The sequence below is a fragment of the Coturnix japonica genome, chromosome 20, assembly GCF_054131305.1.
Source record: "Coturnix japonica strain WE chromosome 20, WE-NBRP24, whole genome shotgun sequence".
Taxonomy (NCBI): Eukaryota; Metazoa; Chordata; class Aves; order Galliformes; family Phasianidae; genus Coturnix; species Coturnix japonica.
This window is the reverse complement of record NC_140682.1, coordinates 8,461,400-8,476,574: the sequence shown is the minus strand read 5'-3', so window position 1 is coordinate 8,476,574 and position 15,175 is coordinate 8,461,400. Positions and strand designations below refer to the sequence as shown.

General features: G+C 44.6%; 2 protein-coding genes across 2 annotated transcripts; both read right to left on the bottom strand.

Moving 5' to 3' along the window:
- Positions 1-295: 295 nt before the first annotated feature.
- On the bottom strand, positions 296-4,268 carry LOC146757570 (obscurin-like protein 1). The gene is made up of 2 exons (XM_085520686.1): positions 2,796-4,268; positions 296-744 (listed from the first exon to the last, which is right to left on the bottom strand). The coding sequence occupies exons 1-2, from the start codon at positions 2,932-2,934 to the stop codon at positions 296-298; spliced, it is 588 nt and encodes a 195-aa protein (XP_085376812.1). The 5' UTR covers positions 2,935-4,268.
- Positions 4,269-12,688: 8,420 nt separating this feature from the next.
- Positions 12,689-14,350, bottom strand: LOC146757569 (rho GTPase-activating protein 32-like). The gene is made up of 4 exons (XM_085520739.1): positions 14,253-14,350; positions 13,856-13,982; positions 13,513-13,658; positions 12,689-13,193 (listed from the first exon to the last, which is right to left on the bottom strand). The coding sequence occupies exons 2-4, from the start codon at positions 13,879-13,881 to the stop codon at positions 12,763-12,765; spliced, it is 603 nt and encodes a 200-aa protein (XP_085376865.1). The 5' UTR covers positions 13,882-13,982; positions 14,253-14,350; the 3' UTR covers positions 12,689-12,762.
- Positions 14,351-15,175: the final 825 nt, after the last annotated feature.

The following is a 15,175-nucleotide window of genomic DNA, read 5'->3' as shown; positions in this document are numbered from 1 at the left end:
GGATGTGGTTCTGGGCAGCCTGGGCTGCTGCTTGGCAACCCTGCACATAGGAAGAAGGGGGCTGGAACTGGATGAGCACCGTGGGCCTTTGCAACCCAGGCCATTTATGAGTCTGATTATTGGCATTTTCCACCTCATTGTGTCATTCAAATTTTGTAACCATATCTCTTCAACCACCTCCCCTTTTCTCACTCCTTGCATGCCTGGTGTGCTCTTGCACTGTAACCCTGCAGACACCAGCTGACTACAAGAGCTGCACAAGTTACCCTCCTTGCCTATGGTTTGTTGCAGTAATTCATTCCTGGATGGAGAAGCACGTGTAGAAAAGTGTTGCTATGACACTAGATGACAAAGAAAGTCCTATAGCCAAAATGTTTTGCACCAGAGAGGCTGTCAGTTGATCCTCCAAATGCAAGACACACAAAATGAACCGTTCCTTTCTCACTGGGATTCCAAACATTTTCTCACCTCTGACTTTCACTTGGAATGTTGCTTTGTCATCTTTTGTTTCACAGCTGTAGCTCCCTTGGTCTTTCAGGGTCACATTTTTGACCATGAGCTTGCGGTGCGTCCCCTGGGAGATGATGGTTGTCTTCTGGTCCTGCTTCACCTCTGTTTGATCTTTCTTCCATACAACAGCTCCGCTTGCAGCTGACACCTCACACACCAGCTCCAGGTCTTCAGAAGGACTGACTGATATTTCTGGAGTCGTTTTGGGCTTGTTGACAACATTAATGGCTTCATCTGAAGAAAAAAAGAGAAAGTGGTTTACATCCTGACTCAGGCTTATTCAGCACAGCATGAAGATACAGTTAGAACTGACTGTAATGTCTCTGCTCATTACATTTGGGTGATCAAGTTTCACCTCTGGTGGTACTCACATACAAACGTCTGCTTGATTCTCCTGTGTAAGGAAAGAGTAAGTTCTATGCAGACAGTTCTTATTTCTTTTAATCAATTCTGTATTCTGCACACATTCTTCTGAAGCTAAAATGAAGGCAGATAAGTAACGTGTTTGCAATGCATGAACAAACCTATTCAACACTTTGTCTCTAAGCTAACAAGCAGAGTTTGATGAGCACATCAGTATTTCATGCCCTTCATTTCATCCAGACACAACCGGCCTGAGGAGCAAGCTGATGGCTGTCAGCTACAGGCAGACCTAGCTTAGTACTGCATTTCTTACAGCAACAACTGTTGCTTTCAGTCACTGAATATACCAAGGCCAATTGCTATGCCAGGCACATTTATGGCATCAGTGAACAAGTAATGCATTAAAAATTGTAATAGACAGGAGCCATCTATTCTTTTAAAACTAGGTGACCAAAGAAGAACAGTCCCTCTAGAGTCAAGCTGTGAAGAACTAATAGCATCAATCAATATCACATAGATAGATTACTTCCCTGCCCTAAGACCATCTTGTGACCATTTGGTGTTCCTAATTAAGCCCTCTTGATGGCATTTTTGTCTGAGCCACGTGACATTTTGTGATAGGAGTTACTGCTAGTGTTCCCTTCACCCTACACCAAAGTAGGAGGTATCCATTCTCAGGGAATCATGCAGGCTTCCTCTGGATTTGATGCTCAGAGACAGCCCCAGAACTTTTTAAATCTTAGCTTAGCTCTCATCCAATAATGTTCATCAAACAGTGCAACTTGTCCTTTGGGGATGCCTTTGTTCTGCATCCACCAGTTCCAACGGAGTCTTCTTGGCTTGTTTTAGAACAGTTTTTCAACAGATAAAGCCAGGGTCTTTGAATTACAAAGTGAAATTGCAGAATGCATGATTCTCAACCAAACAGAACGGGAGGTGGGATGCAGGGTGAATACCTGAGCCAACACCACCTGCAAGCAATCCTTCAATATCTTAGGAATCTCTAGCCATCCCAAATCCAGTGTTGTGCTTGATCTATCATCTCTGCTAAGTTTTTAGCTAGCTGATGGTGAGCATCATGGTGGAGATGGGTGAGCAGTCGGACTAGAGGGTCTTAATCAACCTTAAGGATCCTGTGATCAGAGGAACGTGAATGTGCTGTTAAAGATCACAAGAGCTGCACTGCAGCATGAGCATACACAGCGAAAGGTTTTCAGTAGAGCTTCAGTTCATAAATGAAAACTGGGTTATGGAAAATAGGCTCAAGAAATAAACCAGAAAACAGATCTTAACGCCAGGTTCTGTGAATGCAGCCAGCTGAATTTCACAGATATTGAATTTCAATGACAATTTCTTGTGTTATTTTACCCTCCAGCTCCACCCTGAACAGGAACATGTCAGTGACAAGCATTACTCCTCCAGGCTTGACCTGACAGTGCTTTACTTGCACTATGAGCTAATGGCTGTGCTTACGGCACCTCAGGGAGACACCTCAGAGATCACAACGTCCTTCGGGTACAGCAGGAGACACTCAACTCTCCAAATGTGGAGTTTAATTTGTCAAAAGAGGAGACAGGATTCCCATGCTAAGAACTTAGGACCATTTCAGTCATAGGTTTAAAGATGATGTAAGTGCTGAGGCAATAGATGAACTAGAAGAATGAAGCCCAGATGTCAGGGCTCAAGTCGTGACTCCAGCCCCAGCTGCAGCTAAGGCTGTCTTGACTTCATCACAACACAGTTACATTATTTGCTCATACTGTGGATTTGCATAGGAACAACAGGAAGGTCAGAATTGCTTCAATAGAGCTATGCAATCTTTGTCCTAAATACTGGAAACCCACAGGGTTGGACAAATCAAATGAATTAAGTCTGAAGTGCTTTACATGGATTGTGATCCCATGTTTGCCTCACAAACTTACCTGAGACTTTCCAATCAAAAATCAGAGTGTCATCTCCAGTTTTGCAGATGTATGTTTCCTCATCTTCTTTCGTTACAGGTGAAGCCAGAAGATTATGCAGTTTCCCTTTATCTTCCATTGTGAACTTGTTACTAGTCATGATTTCTTTGCCATTTTTGTTCCACTTCACCAGGACATTGCAAACAAAATGAGCCTAAAAGATGGAGATATCATTCAGGACCGAAAAGAAAAAAAGAATTCCTTTATGGAAATTAATTGGAGCTCAAAAGTTAGATGATGAAACTGGCCCCTATTAACACACACTGGAATAATTGACTTCAAAGATTCAAAATCTCACCACTGTCTTAGCCAAAAGTTTAAGCCTAAGGCCACGGTCCTATTTTACTGCGGGTAATGGAGTTTGTTTTCCAACTTCTTGTTAACATATCATTTCAAAACAGCGCACACAGCTGAGTTGGGTCTGTTGAGACAGCGCAGTCAGAGCTGCTAAAATCAAGTCCGGATTTTGCATGCATTTGTTCTGCAGTTCCAAGAACACAGATGGATAATACAAATTCAACAACATTCTACAGAACGCCTGTCTTTTAGGAGCTCGAGAGCCAGCTGATGGACACTGGGATCACTGAGATCCTGTCAATACATTTAACTCCATCCTATCATACAGTCAAATTTCATTCATTTTTTCAGGAACTGTCTCTTATCATTGTAGTCCCCTCACCACTGCTGGATGTGAGCCCAGCCACACAAAAGCAGCTGCTGGTTTTCACTGCAGATACTGCAGGAAGGAGGAACAGCCTCCGGACTGGACCAGCTGAGCGTGGCCCTACCAGGATTTGCTCCAAAGGTCTTATTACCAGTAGTGCTTCCTGATGAAATACATGGGGGTCCTCCTTTGATTCCAACCCCAACCCACCCCACCATGCCCCCTGATAACATCCATCAGGGCCACATCTCCACAGTTCCTGAACACCTCCAGGGATCCCACCACCTCCCTGAGCAGCCTGTGCCGGTTAATTCTGGGGGCAGACCTGCCAGTATGAAATATTATGCTAACATGACAAAGAGAGAGAAGAAAAGCAAAATTAAGACTAGCTGACAAGCCTTGGCAGGAAGTTCTGCTCTCCATCAATTTAGTCCCTGTGACTCTTCACAGGTCTCTTCTACATTTTGGATCACTGCAACAAAAAGAGCTGTTGACATCATCTCTCATGGCCACCCTGAGAGAAGAGCAGGAAGGCTGGGATGCTCTTTTTCCTATCTTTCCCTTGACTTCCTCTATATCTTAGGGACGAATCACAGGACAGAACACAGAAATCAAATGGCTCTACAAAGCAGATTGGCCAGTTCAAGTCAAAACAGCCACTGAAAACACCCCAGATGCTGTCTGACAACAGCTGGACTGTCGGGGAGTCAGGTGAATGCAGTCTGCTGGCCCTGGGCAGGAAGAGGACAGCCCAGACTGTCACATACCTTTCACTGAAAGCTGATAGAGCATTTTATCCCCCTCACAGATGAACTGACAACTTCCAGCATCATCCATTGAGACGCTGTGAATTTTCAGGGTGTGTTTCTTCCCCACAATGTGCAGTTCCTATTTTTCACTGGCCTTGAGCTCCTTCCCATCCTTCATCCACTCCACAGTAGCGCCTGTGTCTGAAAGCTCAGCCTGCAGTTTGGCTTCCTCACGCAGCCGAGCGCAGATCTTTTCTACATCTTTGCTCTTATTGGTAAATCTCACTGCAGCACCTGTCAGGAGCAAAGGCCTCATTATTTCAATTGATATCAGGCTAACGTGGTCAATGTTTGCTGCAACATCTCTGAAAAAGTATCACCTTCTGTTCCTGCACTCATCATTGTGTCAGTGCTGAGCAATTCAAGATATTTCATTTGGTCTTCTTGCCGGATTTACTAAGTAAAAATCAACCAAACATCTCCTTCTACTGATTAAGAATGCTCTAAACATGCTTCTGCAGAGGTTTCCACCCAATGACAAACAGGTCCTCCCATCATGAATGTTTATTTGTTCTATTTTGTCATGCAAAGCTGATTGATAGAGATATTATTGGAATGATTGCTCCCCTACTTCTAAATTATTCCAGTGCAATCAGAAAGGCTGTCTGAACCTGGAGCTGAAAGTACTGCTCTATGGTGATGCAGTGGTAAACCTGCTGACTGAATGCACTGGCCAATAGCTGTGAACTGCAGACATTCATCAGCTGGCATCAAGCAATCTGGTTCAGATACCAAGCAGCTGGGTAGACTGGCTTACCCTACACTCAGTGCTATCATGTTTAGGTCATTACCAGGACTCACATCAGTCCATGGGATGCAATTTCAGGTATTTGGTACAGGCAGTGAATGCCTGCAGCCCCAGTTCTAATCATCAGATCACAGCAACTATGCCTTGACTGGAAGAGGAAAGGAGAAGGATCAAAGCAAATACCTCTCACTCTCATCTTGGTGCTGACATCAACATTTTCGGCAACAAATTTCACTTCTGCTCCACCATCATTCTTGGTGATGTTCTTTATGATTAGGCTGTGAGTAGTTTGGGTTCTCTTGATGATGCAGCTCTCGCTTTCCTGTAAGACTTTACCACTGAGGTACCAAGTGCTGCAACACATTGTTGTAAGATCAGTAGTAAACATGGCATCCCCTCCAGGTACAGCTTCACCAGCTGTTAGGGGGGATTTCACAGCCAGGACTGGTTCTGAGGAAGAACAACATGGATGTCTTAATGCTCTTTAGATGCAAGTCTTGTATCTCATTTAGAGATGGAAGATTAAATCATAGGTACATTTCTACTTCTCCCTTTGCATGAGTGCTGGAAGAAGCACTTCTATGCTTAAGATCTGTTACAGAAAGTTCTGCCTCTTGCACATGTGAGATATCAAAAGATAAGGATATTCATGTCTCTCTCACAGAAACATAACTTGTATCACTTTAGTGGTAGCTGGAGGTTGACAGGAGAACTAGTAATAAAGGAAAGCCTTTGGTGTGTTAGTGCACTACTATCCTTAAAGTCAAATGAAACATCTTTAGGGAACCAACACAGCTGCTCAGCTCACACTGACCCATTTCCATTGGGGTTTTTGTGCTTACCAAGGTGCATGCTCCCTGGGAATTCCAGAGACGGGCTCTGTCCATGCGCATTGACTGCAGACACTCGGAACTGATCATCAGCCTCTTCAGAAAGATTGCTCACCATGAACTCTGGGACGGGGACATGAGACTCGTGGCACCTCACCCACGTGAAGCCAGTTAGTTTATTGCGTTCCACAATGTAGCCATCGATTGGAATGGGGGTTGCATCTTCGGAGGGGACCATGCCAGTGTCACTGAGGTTTCTGTTTTATTTTTCACCACGGAGTCAACTGGGGGCTGGGTGGGAGGTTTTCTGGGAGCTGAACAGAAAGAAATACAGAAATATTAGCATAAGGTCATGAAGGCTGGAAAAGACCTTCAAGATCAGCAGACTCAACTTTCAGCATGACCTACTGAGTCCCACCATTAACTACTGTGGTACCTGAGGACATACATGACAAGCTTATTCCTGCAGGTATTTGCATAGTGAATATATTCACCCTCTGGTTGCTTCTGAACATTTTAGAGGTTAAAATCCCATCAGACTTTTTCACTGTGTGCAGCCACTGATACAGGCAGGAGGCTGGGAATTACCTGATGGGCTCCAGTTACAGACTACTGACACAGTAAAGGATTGATTTCATTTCATTTTGGCTATCAAAAAGTTTGGAGTCTGGTTTAAGTCATCCATCTAGACTCCAATTATAATCGTATGGAGAACAGCGCATTTAGGAGAACTCATCTCATCTTAATAAACCTGAATGAAATCACAGAATCATAGGATCACGGGAGGGCTTGGGTTGGAAGAAACCTTCAAGATCATCCAGTTCTAAACACCCTGCCATGGGCTGGCTGCCCACTAACCAGCTCAGGCTGCCCATCACCCATCCAACCTCGCCTTCAACACCAAGGACAGGCACCCACAGCTTCTCTGGGCAGCCTGAAATGGAAGCAATGAGCCACATGTTGAAGATACTCAAACATTCATGACTGTAGAGAGAGCCAAATACTCCATACATATTGCCTGCCTGGTCAATGGTATTAAAATGCCAACAACAGACTCATCCAGCTCATTGAAAATGGTGTGAACAAGGCGTACAGGATTCTTCCAGCAGCGAGTTAGATCTGCAAAGTGTAAAAATAGGAAATCTCAATGCAATGCAATTTTCCCTCATAACATAAATAGACACATAACTGTTTTGGGGTGCACTGTTACCAGCCTGTCAGTTGCTGTTGGTCAGTGCTAGATTCCAAAGGTCCCACTAACATAGCATGAAGCTGAAAGCTAGACGCTGGAATCAGATCTCCTGACCTTACCATCAGAAACGGAGATGTCATATTTTGCTCAGAGGTGCCTGCTTGTAGGAGGGACAGCTTCCGAGCTTTTTCTGCTCCAGGAACCAGCTCCAGCTTCAGGATTTAAACAGCAGTCAGAAATTAAACTGAGCTTTGTCACCTCCATCAAACAGAAGGAGTGGTTGGGTGGTACAGCTTTCCAAATAACTTAGAAACTGTCACAACAATCAGATGCCTACCTTTTCTTTTTGAACTTGTTAATACATAGAGCTTAATAGCATCAGAATGCCTCAAGCACTTCAGATAACACGACAGCTGTAAACCCTTCTTTAAGGATTCCTTTGTTTAACCACTGAGTAACTGTAATTCAGTGGTGCTGGTGGGAGAAGGGAAGTCCTAATCTTCCCAGATGGTGAATAGAGCTGATGTTCACATGCAGACTGGTGCTGCAGCACAGCCAGAAACCACTCATTTGGGAAACACAGCACCAAGAAAATAATGGGAATAGCTTCATAAAATCAGGCAGCTTCACCCAAATTTCATGTCAGGTCCATTATTCTTCCTATTTTCAGGAAGAAAGGTTTTCCCTTTTTCTTGTAGTTTTATTTTCTTTTCCTTTCATGCAAGCAGCTTTGTAGCTTAAAAAATTGTTTTCTAATCACCTCCTGGTGTGGACAAATCACACAGGTTTGACTCCATGTTTTACATAGTTAGCATTTTATATTTGTTCCAGTATGGAACTGTACAGTCATAGAATGGCCTGGGTTGAAAAGGATCTCAAAGATCATCCAGTTCCAACCCCCTGCTATGTGCAGGGTCGCCAACCACCAGACCAGGCTGCCCAGAGCCACAATCCAGCCTTTCCTCATAGGAGAGCTGCTCCAACCCTCTGATCATCACAGTGGCCCCTCCTCTGGACCCACCCCAACAGCACCACAACCTTATTGTCCACAGAAAGCATATAACCCTCATTCAATTGCCCTTCCACTCAGCCTAGAGCACTACTAAAACCAGCATCTTCACCTTAGCTCATCACACTGCTGCAGTTCCTTTTACAAGGATTTCACTGGCAAAAATTAAATCAAAGCCATCACAAGGGATTTAGCACAGTTACGTGTTACTGGCTACGAGAGCTGTCATCACAGTCACCTGTCAGGCTTTGCTGCTGTTCTCTTTATGTAGAGGCACAACAAGGTTCAGACACCTCACAGTGCAATTCTCACTTGCACTGTAAAGAAAAAGGAGGCTTGAAAAGCAGCGTGTGGAAAACAAAGAAACAAGAATTAGAACAACAGTGGGGCCATGGCACTTGTAGGAATTGTTCTGCCTTTAACAGCAGAGCTTTTCAAGAAGTATGAGGGCATTGCAAACCAGACCAGTTTGGACAGATTAACAACTGCAAGTAGTGGGTTCCAAAATTCCAGACATGAAATCAAAGATAGAAAAACTCTTCACATTTTCATCTCTCAATTTTTCGTACATTGTGCATTACAGTGCAAACAAGTCTTCACATACAACTTGGAAGCTAAAGACAAGTCTGACAAAACAGACTGCACAAAAATGATGGATAATTAACAGAGCAAATTGCTCTTTCAAAAACAGAGTTTATGTCTTCTGGTCATAACACTTCAGAAGCCTCAGAGGCTTCTTCTCCTTTGTATATTTTCATTAATCTTAGATTTTGTTTTCATTCAATGTGACCTCACTAAACAAATATTGTCTAAGACCATGAGCATCACATAAATGTGCAGATCTCAAGCTGCTCACTTATCTAGTACCCTTGGCATGATGCTTTATTTTCCTCAGCTGATCATCTCGATTGTGCCTGTTGATTGTGCAACAACAGCCTGTTGGTCTTGATTACCTGTGAGAGGCTCTAACTTTGGCCAGGAAAAATCATTTGAGGACAAGTAATTCTCTTGGAATCAGTAAGGCAGTCTTCCCATTCTTTCTTACCAGCACCCATCTTACATGTTAATAAAGGATTCTGGAAATCAGTTTGAAGATCAAGAAACAATTCAGTTCAAGCATATGCAATCACAGGATTTGTACGTCACCTGCAAAAGTCATTTTATTCTATCCACAATCTCATCCTACATGCAGTTCCTTAGAGGGTTCCTTAGGCACACCAATCCCATGCTCCTATTACAGACCCTTGCATAAGACAGGTGATATACCTACAAGATTATCTACAGCTTAGACTATGAAAACAGGGAGTCTAGCTAGAGAAAATTATCTACCTGTGCTTCTGAGCAATCTGTTAACCACTCTCATACAGTTCAGGCCAATCCAAACAAGATGCAATGACATGTCAGCCACAGAAACAGCTTGATTTTAAGGAGTTTGTTTGGACAAGCCCCTGTTGCATACGGTGGTCAAACATGCATTACTTGGGGGCACATTGTATTTGATTTAACAGATACTCTTACCTTTGGCTTTGCACAGAGTCCAAAGTCTATCAGCTTCAAATTGTCAATCAGCAGATTTTCCCGGTGGATGAGAAAGCAGTCAGGAATGATTTCCACCCAAGTGCCCAAGGAAACATCTTTTCTCTTCTCTTCTTTCCTGCTGTGGACAGTGGTTCCCAGTCTACTCAAAGCTCGCTCGCTCTCGCTGTCTCAGAGATCTTCACTGACTGCTGGCAAGTTCCCATCTTCCAATATCCCAGGTGGGAAATACTAGCTTGTATCTGTTGGAAAGGACCTGGGGACTAGGAGGACAAGTGGTGAGAGACCACAGGCTGAATGCAAGCCAGCAGTGTGCTCTGACAGAAAAGAAGTACAACAAGATCATCAGCTGCATTAAAAAGCAGCACAACCAGACCAGGACAAGTCATTCCTGCTTCAACACTCACTGGACCACATCTACAATACTGTATCTGGTTTTTGGCCAGGAAGGATAACAACCTGAAACAAACTCTGAAGCAAGTTCTATGGATGACCTCCAGCCTGTGCAGGGGGCTGAAACTCCCACTCAGAGAAGAGAAGCTGGGGAGAATGATCTTTGTGACAGAAAATCCATTGGATGGGGCCAGAGGAATGCATCTCACCCCATACCCTCTGTACAGCCACCATTTGTTTAAAGGATCACTCTTCCTTGAGGCACAAAACTAGAGCAGGTTACACAACAGACTGACACCACAAGGGCTTCTCTCGAGATACAAACTGCAGCAAAGAGCATCACAAAAATGTGAAACCAACACTCAGATCAGATCTGTGTCTCTGCTCCGCTCATTAGGAGCATCATGTTTTACTCCCCTTTCAGAGGAAGATACTTCTTCAAGGATAACAAAATCCAGCTCAGCTACAGAACACAGTACCACATAGCAATAAATATCTAACATTTCCTGTAGGGAAAGAATCCTAAGCACAAGTTATTGTCTGAGTTTCAGCTGGGACTGAATTATCTTCTTCAGTGTCTGATATAATACTACGTTTTCATTCTAGAGAAACAATGGAGATAGCGCAGTGATGCTTACAGTTGCTGCCAGGCAGCGTTGTACAGAGCCACAGTCAATCTCAGCTGAGAGCCCAAGGAAGTGAGAAGGAACAGAACTAGGACAGCTGACTTAAACTGGCCAAAGGATATTCCATACTATATGACATATTGTGGAAGGAGTTTTGAAGGGGGTAGAACTTCATGTAAATCTCTTCCACTACTAGGAGGCTAACTGGACACTGATTGGTAGGTGGTGAGCAATTGCTTTTGCATTCATCATAACTATTATCCTTTTCTCTATCTCAGTACATAATTCTATCTCAACCCATGAGTTCTACTTTGTGTTACTTCTCCCCCCTTCAGTTCTCTCCTGCAATCCACTGGAATGGAGTGGAGTACTGTAACTCTCTCTGCCAACAGAAAAATAAAAACACATTCATTATTATTTATGGAAGACTGACTGCAGTTCAGGCTCACTGGTTTGAGGTCTCTGGGCATAACCCTGACTGTGAACAGAAGCAATTGCTGAAACAGTCTGTCAAAAAAAGACTGGAGCTTCCTCTTCCAAAAGGCGGTCCTTAGAAACAATGCAATCAAACAGCTTCCCTGTAAGATAAGGTTATCTGAAAATGCATTTAGAGAGTATCAGAGAAAGATAAGTAAGAAAGACAGCACAGAAAGCAGAAACTATTTCTTACCTCTATGACTATAAATATTTCTTTGATGTCTCTCTTACGTGATCCAATGGGCAAACATGTTGATGACTTCAGTTCTTCATGGCATCAATTTCTGTTTTAGCATGAGGCAAGTCATCCTTAAGAGACCATAAAAGCAAGCGATGAAATCGCTAACTACTGTGACATACCAGGTACCACATCTGACTGCTGTGGAACAGAACAAGCACATATGGGACAGTACACAATTCAACATCAACTCAGCAATGACTGACATCACTCCCATAGAAATTCTGAAACAGAGCTGTGAAAAATGAAAAGTAAAACATTCAGCATTTTCATTGGCATTTTGGTAAAGTTGCTGTAATAATGTAACAATAATGTAATGTAATGTAATGATGTAATAACTTCCTCCATTTTAAAGCCAGAGAATTCTGCCCTCTGAACAACCAGCAACAAGATTTGTGGTGCTCTGTTAAACTTTTTCCAGCTCTACAGCATCTTTCAAAAGGCAATGGGACCAGTAGGCTGCATTCGTATGTACCATCCCACCTGCCCCCGTGTTCTTGAGAACTCCACAACTCCAACAGAAGATATTCTCATATTTAAATGCCTTTTGGCTTACCCCTACAGTAACTTTCTCCATGATTTTTAGTGCAACTTTTTCACCAGACAGAAGATGCCGCCCGAGTTTTACCTTGGCAAAACCACCTACAAATCAAAACACAGATGCTTAAAGTTGAGTGTGAATTCTTCTCTAATATAACATTACAATTTCTAACTGGTTTAAAAAACGAATTTCAAATTTATACAAATGAAACCTGACTTAGAGAACTGACAAGAGCTGTTAATCTATTCTCAGATTAATTCTAGAGTGGTGAGAGACTGTTAGGCGTGCTGTTTCTGTACAAAGATGACACTTACCCGTTCCAACTGTTTCATGGAATTCCTAGTACTTGAGAATTTCCTCGTAGTCACTGACAGACATCCTGAAATGTGCAAGAACTGAAGATCCTCCAAGCACGTGCAATGAGGAAGTGCCAGCAGTGTTCACATCCTACTTAGGACATATTCTTAGAGGCAGAAGGGACACTCGTGGCAGATCCAGCAATGCTCATCTTCTCACCAACGTGCATCCCCCTCTCACCCAGCAACAACAAAACACAGTGCATGAAGCTGGCTTCACTTAGGTTAACAATATGGAACATCCCTCAGGGCTTTGTGCCACAGAGCAGTAGCAGGGCTGGTCTACAGCTTGAGGAAGCAGTGGAAGCCTTTCCCTGTATGGTTACAGTGTCCCTGCACGCACCCCACAGCCAGAGCGTTGCAAGCTGAGCTGTCTTGCTGTTTCTTGTCCTCATCCCAATCTCTGCGAATGAAAACTCAGAATTCAGTCAAGGCATTGATTGAGCACGAGCGTGCCTTTATTCAATAGGAAAAAGGAGGGGGTGTGAGGTCTGGAGGAAAGATGGGACTCATTCTCTGTTGTCTGACGAGAGTGTCTCAGAAGTCGTGCTGTTGCCCGGAGCCTGGGACTCTTGGCCTGATTCTACCTCCCCCTCCAAGATGTTTGGCTTCTCCTCTGTAATGCTGACCTGAGCCTGCATGGTTGTGCTGCTGTCGGGGCACTCGTGCTGTGCTTGGGCTGGGCTGTCCTCGAAAGGCACTCGGTTCAGGCTGGTGCCTGAGGAGTCTGGCAGGCTCAGGTCAGCAGCTTCAACAGGTATGGGATGAACGAGAGCTTCAACGATGATGGCATTCTTCTCTTTATAACTGATGTTATACGGAAGGCTTTCATCTGAACTGCAGCATCCTGTGCTTAGTAACAGTTCTTCATTGATGGAATCACAGGATGCTGCATCGTAACATGCCTGGCGTCCTGGAGATATACAAGGGCTCGGGTCACCTAGGAAGGAGTAGACGCACAGCAGTTAGTGTCAAAGTTTCACAAGATGAATCATGAAACAGGTTCTTGACATTTGGCTATGCAGTGATGGTGAGCAGAAGCAAATAGGCTTCTAGCAACAGTGTCACTGTCTTGAAAGTGATCCTCGTGCAGGTCCAGCTCTTGTGTTGACAAGAGACTCATTTGGGAAAGACAGGGGTCAACTGAAGATGTCAGGCACAGGCTTGAATGCCAGAAGGATGTACAAGCCCACTGAAAGCATGAATTCTACCTGTGTTGCTGACAAGCAGTGTTTTGAAAGCTGGATTTGCATGCTTACCTGCCAGGACCAAGACTTCAGCTTCAGAGGACTCCCTGGCACTGCTCTGCAGTTGGTGTTTGGCCACAGGGGATGGTTTGCCCAGGCAGAAGCAGGAACGCCAACTGCAAGCTGCTGACTCTGCCCTCTTACTGGGAGAACTCATTCTGCAGAGAAAACAGAGCATGCTGTCAGTCGTGGTGCAGGGTGAGGGAAGAGCTGCACCGAACCCTTGCCAATAGTTGCCTGTTCCTGGCAATGCCTGGTTTCTGCTGAAACACAGCTTAGAAAAGCGCTCTGTTTCAAACAGCAGAGGATGCTTCCATTCCTACAGCTCAGCCCTCAAGTCCTTTTGGCTAAATACCTCTCAACGATGTCAAGCAGGGACATGGATCCTGAGAATGTTGGAGGCTCAGGCTGCTTCGCTCTCCTGGGGCAGGCCTTCAACAGGGAACGAAGACAGGAGATGAACTTGCCCCGTTTCTTTGGCTCTGCGCAACAAAACAAAAAAACAAGTTCATTTCAGCCCTGGCTCGGTTGGACGAGGCCGAGTGCAACACATTCAACAGAACACGTAACAACAGAAAGCATGTTCCCAACAAAGACACGCAAGAACGGATTTTCCCCATCCCTGGAGGTGCCCAAGGAGCTTAATGCAGTTCTCTTTCTAAGCTTGCTCAACTCGGGCATTAATGAACCCCCTGAAAGCCACGTTCAGACCCCATTTTACTAACCCGCATTGTCAAATGTAAAATACGCACCTGGCTTTGGCAACGAATGTAGGATGGACTCGGGCAGTTTTCCCCTGATGAGTTCCACGCACTCACCAGGGAAAAAACCAACCTGTAATAAGAACAAAAAGACAGGTGGGCATTAGCCCAAGCCCAGAGCCAAAGGGAAGGTCCTCTGACACCGACACAGGGCAACTGTTTGCATCCAGAAGCCATCCTGTGCAGGCAGAGCAGCTCCAACCGGAGATTCCCAACTCTACTGAAGCTGTGCTCTCTAGTCAAAAATGTGTGCCTACCTCAAAGCCACGCTTGCCTCTCCAAAAGGGGCTCATCTCCTTTGGTGGCATATCAACAATGCACACGATGTCTCCAACCTGCAAAAGATTGAAACATCAATCCCAGCTTCAGCACAGCTAAAACAAAAGCCTTCTTCTACGACACAAAATATGAGAGTATTCCCGAGGCGTTCACACTATATACTAATTCTGTGCACAACAACAAGGAACGCCTGGAACTGCTTACCTCCAGAGAGAGCTCATCCGGCCCCTGGGCAACGTGGCTCCTAATAACATGGGCTGCCGCAATCGCTGGTACGTTTAAAGATGACATAGCACGCACCAGCTGCGGCTCCCGCATGTTATCAGCCTGCAAAACAGAGCACAGGCCGTGGTCAGGGCACTGAGGACAAACCAGGAGGATTTCAAGGTGAGGAGCACATCTGCAAAGAAAGCTGCAGCAAATGCGCTCCGTCCTTATCAGGAGCACTTCAGAAGGAGCTGCACGTCTCATCACAGTTATTTCCCTTTCTGGCGTGCATTGCCAGGCCATGCAAAGATGCATCTCTCTCTACCCAGACTAATCAGCAATGGCACTGGCACAGACAAGTGGCCAGGCCCTTTTTGGCCCATTCTTTCCTGCAGGAGAGTACACCTGCAGCTCCTTCTAATGGCTCA

Excerpts from the sequence above, each read along its gene's own strand:
- LOC146757570 (XM_085520686.1), bottom strand. The coding sequence starts at position 2,934 with ATGACTAGTAACAAGTTCACAATGGAAGATAAAGGGAAACTGCATAAT. Across the intron at positions 745-2,795 it reads TTTTGATTGGAAAGTCTCAG|ATGAAGCCATTAATGTTGTC; the intron begins GTAAGTTTGTGA and ends TTTTTTCTTCAG.
- LOC146757569 (XM_085520739.1), bottom strand. The coding sequence starts at position 13,881 with ATGTCCCTGCTTGACATCGTTGAGAG. Across the intron at positions 13,659-13,855 it reads CTGCTTGACATCGTTGAGAG|AATGAGTTCTCCCAGTAAGA; the intron begins GTATTTAGCCAA and ends TTTTCTCTGCAG. Across the intron at positions 13,194-13,512 it reads TGAAGTCTTGGTCCTGGCAG|GTGACCCGAGCCCTTGTATA; the intron begins GTAAGCATGCAA and ends ACTCCTTCCTAG.